This window comes from Oryctolagus cuniculus, chromosome 4, assembly GCF_051225735.1.
Source record: "Oryctolagus cuniculus isolate XC-2025 breed Fujian yellow rabbit chromosome 4, ASM5122573v1, whole genome shotgun sequence".
NCBI classification, from domain to species: domain Eukaryota; kingdom Metazoa; phylum Chordata; class Mammalia; order Lagomorpha; family Leporidae; genus Oryctolagus; species Oryctolagus cuniculus.
In genome coordinates, this window is record NC_142870.1 from 143313843 (window position 1) to 143320026 (window position 6184).

The 6184-nt window shown below is 59.4% G+C and overlaps 1 protein-coding gene across 1 annotated transcript in view; it reads right to left on the reverse strand.

The window, feature by feature from the left end:
• The window catches only part of ESYT3 (extended synaptotagmin 3), a 42846-nt gene extending 38962 nt beyond the window's left edge, over positions 1 to 3884 (reverse strand). The window contains exon 1 of the mRNA XM_051818639.3: positions 3394 to 3884. Coding sequence (XP_051674599.3) covers positions 3394 to 3720 — 327 coding nt within the window. The 5' untranslated portion in view covers positions 3721 to 3884. The remainder of the gene's footprint in view (positions 1 to 3393) is intronic.
• Positions 3885 to 6184: the final 2300 nt, after the last annotated feature.

Consider the following 6184-nt stretch of genomic DNA (forward strand, 5'->3'; position numbering starts at 1 on the left):
CCGCCCCGGGGCCACCACCTGCCCCACGCGGCCAGGCCACATCACAGCCCTCTACGTGTGGCCCCCTTCAAAGCAGGAGAACCTTTCTTTCAAGCTCCATCTGCCGCGGAAGGGACTGTCCGGAAGTGGCTGCACTCAGACCTCAGGGCTGAGACGGCTTTGAAAGAGCACCCGATGCAATCTCACAATCTCCTTTCCCCAGGGGGAAAACAGGCCCAGCAGGGGAGCCACAGCTCAGAGCCAGGGGCCTAGGACCAGGCGAGAAAGGAGCCAGCAGCTGAGAAGTGGCCACAGTGGGAGCCACAGCCGAGCCAGAATGGGGAGGGGGGCAGGGCGTCTCCACTCCAGCTCAGCCTGCCCTCGGCCCTGCCCCCTCGCGGGGACACAGAAATTGATGTCCCTTCCAAGCAGCACACAGTGTGACAGCAGCAGGCAGCTGGAGAGCCACACCCCCTCCGCCACTCATGGGAGCTCCTGTGCAGGGACATCAGGCACTTCGGGCAAGGCAGTTCCACAGGCGACGGCCACCCAGAAGGCCCATGAGACACCCCCTTTTCTTCAGTCCCTGCCCCAGCATTGATTTGCCAGTGGTTAATGTGGGAAAAAAATCTCTTGATGCCCAAGGAGGTCAAAACCATCATCTCCTGTTCCACGCGTGGAAATGAGTTCTTCCAAGGCGGAGACGTGTACAGAGGCAGGCGTGCAATGCCGTGGATACCCACTAGTGTCCGTGCTCCAGAACTGCAGGCCCTCACCACGCCCACAGCCAGCGTGTTCAAACTGGCAGGGAGGAAGAAGAATTTCAGTCAAGTCGACTCTGGGCTCCCCACCTCGCCTCCAGGCCTGGAAACCTGCAGAACCCACACTTGCATCTAGTTGTGTGTCCTTCATGGGTGCTTATGCGGCTCACTGGCCTTCCCAGACCTGCTGCTCGTTCCAGAATCACGACCCAGCATGCACACCCAGCTCCCAAGCCTGGGGGCGCCCAGGAAGGCCCCTGCTTCTCCCCTCTCCAGAGGCCACCAAGCACCTAGAACCCACTTGTATGCATCTCCCACACCCTCCTCGTGGTCCCTACTACTGCTGCTGTGACTCGCTCTCTCTTCCAGCCTTACTCCCCTGCAGGTTGCCATCTGCAGGGCCTTTCACAAGCCCCTTGCAGCTTTCAGAATCAGGGCCAACCTTCAGGAAGCTCACCTGGACTTGACCTTGTCCATCAACGTCCCACCACATACATTAGCCGGGCCAAGCACACAACAGTCCTTAGTGGGCAGGCCAGGCCACCATCCTGGGCTCACAAGCCTCCCCCAGCCCAGAGTGCAGCATGCCTACCTCGCAGGCTCTGGGCCCTGACCAGGCCCTATTCAGGCTCCTGTATCCAGCCTCTCAGGACGCTCAATGCCAATTCCAAGTCACACACCTGTGTCCTGAGACTGCTCTCTTGGCAGGAGGGACGCCACCACTTTCCTCTGGGTGTCCCTGTGCCCAGCTGGGCCAGGCCTGTGGTACACTTTCCCAGGCAAAAAGCCAGGAGGTGGCTTCTTATGTTCAGGCTGAGCTGGGGGAGGGGGGGGAGCATGGGGAGGCAGCTAGGTTCATGTTGCTGCTGGGGTCCTCTTGCCCCACAGAAGCCAGAACGGTCCCGATGGTGTGTATAGTGGGGAGTGCCGGTGCCCTTACAGGATCTGATTCAGAAACTCCGCCTTTGCATACAGCTGAGCATCTAGGGGGTTCCCTGATACAGAAAGGGGCTATTTCTGGGTGAGGTCTCGTAGGCCCACCCTCATCATCTGAGCTCGCAGCATAGGTCTGACTGGCAGAGCAAGGGGTGTGGGCAGGTCAGGCCTGCTCTCTGGATCCACGCTTTTCAGGATCACAAAGTCCCCATAGAATGTCCAGGAGGAACAAGGTCTGCAGGAGCCAGGCCCCAAGCACCAGCCCCATGGCTGTTCCCCTAGGACAGCGGTCACTACAGCTTTCCACTGTGCACTAATCAGTAAAAGTCTTTGGCTTCTCTGTCCCATGCTGATCCAAACACTAGGTATTAGTGTTATGGGCTGATCTGTATCCCCCACAATCCATAGGTTCTTTTTTTTTTTTTTAAGATGTATTTACTTATTTGAGAGGCAGAGAGAAAGATCTATCTTCTACCTGCTGGTTCACTCTCCAATGACCGCTGGGCCAGGCCAACGCCACAAGCTTCTTCCAGGTCTCCCACATGGGTGCAGGGTCCCAAGCACTTGGGTCATCTCTGCTGCCTTCCCAGGCCATTAGCAGGGAGCTGGGTGGTAATCAAAGCAGTGGAGAGTGGCTTAACCTTCTATGCCACAGCGCTGGCCCCAGTTGGTAGGTTCGAACCCCCAGCTCCTCAAATTAGGTTGGTGTTCAGATAGAGCCTTTGAGACAGCATTAAGCTAAAATGAGGCCATTAGGATGGAAGAGGAAATGCGGACCCAGGTTTGTAGAGGGAAGATCACGTGGAGATAGAGAGAGGAAGTCCTCCACAAGCCCAGGAGAGACCCCACGACTCTCTGGGCTCCGCATCCCCACCTCCCCAGTGCACAGGAAATAGCCCCTGTCGTTTGGGCCAGCAGTCTGGGGAACTTTGTTCCCGTACATACAGCAAGGCTTAGTCTCTCTCAAACCCACCTGTGGTCTGCAGGTGCGAGGAAGCCCCGGCCCAGCTGGAGTTAGCTGCGGCAAGCAGGGGTCTGGGCATCTCCCGCGGCGGGCCCCAATAGAAGGGGTAGGTGAAGCCAGAGCCCCCAGCACCAGAGGCGCAGGCGTGTCACAAAGCCACTTTTGGAATCGCACTGGCTGCTCTGGGCAGCCTGTCCCAAACTCCCTGAACCGTGGGAGCACCTGCGGCCCCGGTCCCGCCCTGGGAGCTGCGTAACCCAGAGTTGGTTTCTGTCCGGCAGGTCAGGTGATGCTCACTCGGGATCAGGCCGTTCCACACCAGGAGGAAGGGCGGTCGCTGGAATGCGCGCGCCCCGTCCTCGCTGAGGACGCCAGAGCACCCGCGGCCGGCCCCCGCCTCGCGCCCTGCTCCGCCCCGCACGGGTTTCCGGCAGCACGCATCGAGCCCCCAGCCCCGCTTCTGTGGTCGCTCCGTCAGCGCCCCGCGCGCGTGCTCTGAATCAACAGGGTGGAAGAAATGCCTCCTGTCTCTCTCCCGACCAACTGCAGAGTCCCAGACAGACGCCCTTTTCTCGTGGGTGTGGCCCGCCCGGGACTTTCCTCCTAGGCTTTGGGCCCGAACCTGAACCCCAGGTTCCCCTCTCCCACCGCTGCCGGACCGGAGCTGGGAAGGATGAGACACGCGGCGGGAACCGAGTGCGCGCCCAAGCTCCCCGGCGGACCTCCGGTACTTCCCAGCCGCGCTCGACTTACCCAGGCCGGCAGGTGCTGGCCCAGCAGCTCGCGGCTGATGAACTGGCGTTCGTTGTCCAGAAATTCGAAGGCTGCAGCCAGGCGCCCGAGCTTGCCGCGGCGGTTCCTGCGCCACCACATCCACAGCAGGGCGCCGAGCAGCAACCAGGTTATGCTGAGCCCCAGGTAGCCGGCCAGGTAGACGGGCGCCAGGTAGAACAGCACGCGAGCCACGAAGGTGTAGAGCTCTGGCAGCAGCTGGCGGGACAGGCGCAGCTCGGTGCCGGGTTCCCGCTCTGTCCCCGGGGCGCTCGGGACGCCAGGGGCGCCAGGCTCCTCCGCGCGCATCTCGTCGCCGCCGTCTTGCCCTCTGCAAGCGCTTCACCCGAGCTTAGGCCCGCGCGTCCTAATCCCGGTCACATCTGTCCTCCGAGCGCGAGGACCAGGGCGCGGCGCAGCTCCCGCCCTGCCGGCACCAGCGGCAGCGTCTCGGCGCTCCGAGCTCTGGCGCGCACTGTGGCGCGGCGCCCAGGAGTACACCGAGCCGGGCGGGGCCCGTCGCTCCCGACGTCTCCGCCCCTAGGGGCGGGCCCAGGTTAAAAACGGCCGGGACGGGCAGCCGACCTGGCTCCTGCCGGGTTCCAAAGGAGAACCCACCCTGGAGTGGAGGGCGCCCTCCGACCCCAGCGTCCAATGCAGGAATTCCCAGGAGGGGCGCAGTCGCCACTCGGGGTGGGCCAAGTGCTGCTGCAGGCAGTCTGTGACTCACCGAGGCTGTATACAGCTGGCTTATCGTGGACGAACACACCTGAAACCTGTTTGCTACACCCAGGCTACGCTCAGTAGGTAGTCTAGACTCTCCACGGAGCATCCGAGGCCCTGCCGCGGGCTCTGAGCCTCTGCAAAACCGTGGCTGCACCCAGCCTCACAAACACGAGTTCAGGACCCCTCCTGCGCCCGCTCTCTCCGTACACACTGCGCATGGCTCCAGGCTGGACGCCAGGCTGTCCTGCCCATTCCCCCGGGGCGGGCGGGCGCTCAGAAGGGCAAGCCACTGGAGAATGACAAGAGAAACCAAGAGCAACCCTGGGGGGTGCTTGGGCGTGCGTGGGAAGCGCATGGTTTCTTTCTAACCTGCGTGCTGGATAGAAATGCTTGCTGCAATGAAAATGCTTTTCTTGTGGTCAGTCGGCCTCGGCCTCTGCTCTGGATTTCTTGGCATTTCGGCATGCTGCCGAAACAGAGGTGGGGAGCCCCCCAACTTGAAATCCCACTACTTTTCAGAGAGTCACACGCGCACAACCATGTGAAAGGCTCTCAGAAGTCCTGAAGACACAAAGCTGTTACACTTCATTCACTCCCGTGTATCCCAAAGTGCCCATGAAACCCTCTTCTCAGAACACCTGAAATAAAGAAACAATGTATGACTGGGGGCCCGCCCCGGCTGTGGCGTAGTAGGTTAAGCATCCCACCTGCAGCGCCGGCATTCCATATGAGCACTGGTTCGATTCCCCGCTGCTCCACTTCCAATCCAGCTCTCTGCTTAATGCACCTGGAAAGCAGTAGAAGATGGCCCAAGTTCTTGGCCCCCGTCCCCCATGTGGGAGACCCAGAAGAAGCTCCTGGCTTCAGATCTGCCTGGCTCCAGCCGCTGCGGCCGTTTGGGGAGTGAACTAGCGGATGGAAGACCTCTCTCTCTCTCTCTCCCTGTAACTCTGCCTCTCAAGTAAATTAATAAATTTGGGGGGGCAGTATGTCTGGGACTCAGGGAGGGCTCCTGGGGGCTGCGGTGGACTGGGAGCTGCCAGGACTCTGTCCCCGCATCCCTGCCTCCTCCGCCTCTCTGGCTGCAGGGCAGGACACAACAGCTCCCTCCCGGTGTCCAGGTTGACAGGGCTCAGGTATCCCCCTCCAGGGAGCCTGCCTGGACCCTTACCTTGTGCCAACTCCAGGTTCCTGGAGGGAGGGTTCAACATCACCAAAACGGACGTCCAAGATGAGCTGTCACCATTCTGCAGGCTGCCCCAGCCGTGGGGCCTGTTCCCGTCTCTGACGCACCAAGCGTCTTCACACCTTAAGGCATTTTTGTGCTCGCCATTCCCTGCCCCTGGAATGTCGCTCTCCTGAATCTTCTCTGAAGTACACTAGGGTGGTGGGATTATGGTTTGATTTTTCCCACCCTTTTCTAAACCTTATCTGTTATGTCATTACATTATTTCCATAAATCACCTATCCGAGAACACTGAAAATGTGGCATTATAACTTCATACCCCCCTGGAGTTCAGTCTGTGCCTAGCACTTTGTAGCTGTGGTTTCCCTCGACCTGAGACTCTTACTGCCACAGCCAACAGAAGACATTGCATGAGAGCAATGCCTTCCAGAGCCTTTTCCTGAACACCCCTCTTTAAAAAAAAAAAAAAGATTTATTTATTTATTTGAAAGAATTACACCGAGACTGAACACCTTTTTTTAAAAAAAAAAAAAAAAAGGCGGGGTTACACAGAGAGAGAAGGCGATGCAGTGAGAGAGAGAGGTCTTCCATCTACTGGTTCACTCACCAGTTGGCCACAACGGCCAGAGCTGTGCAGATCCGAAGCCAGGAGCCAGGAGCTTCTTCTGAGTCTCCTATGTGGGTGCAGGGGCCCAAGGACTTGGGTCATCTTCCACTGCTTTCCCAGGCCATAGCAGAGAGCTGGATCAGAAGTGGAGCAGCCGGGACTCAAACCGGTGCCCATATGGGATCTCGGCACTGCAGGTGGCGGCTTTACCCGCTACACCGCAGCACCAGCCCCTTCCTGAACGCTTTTAAGAG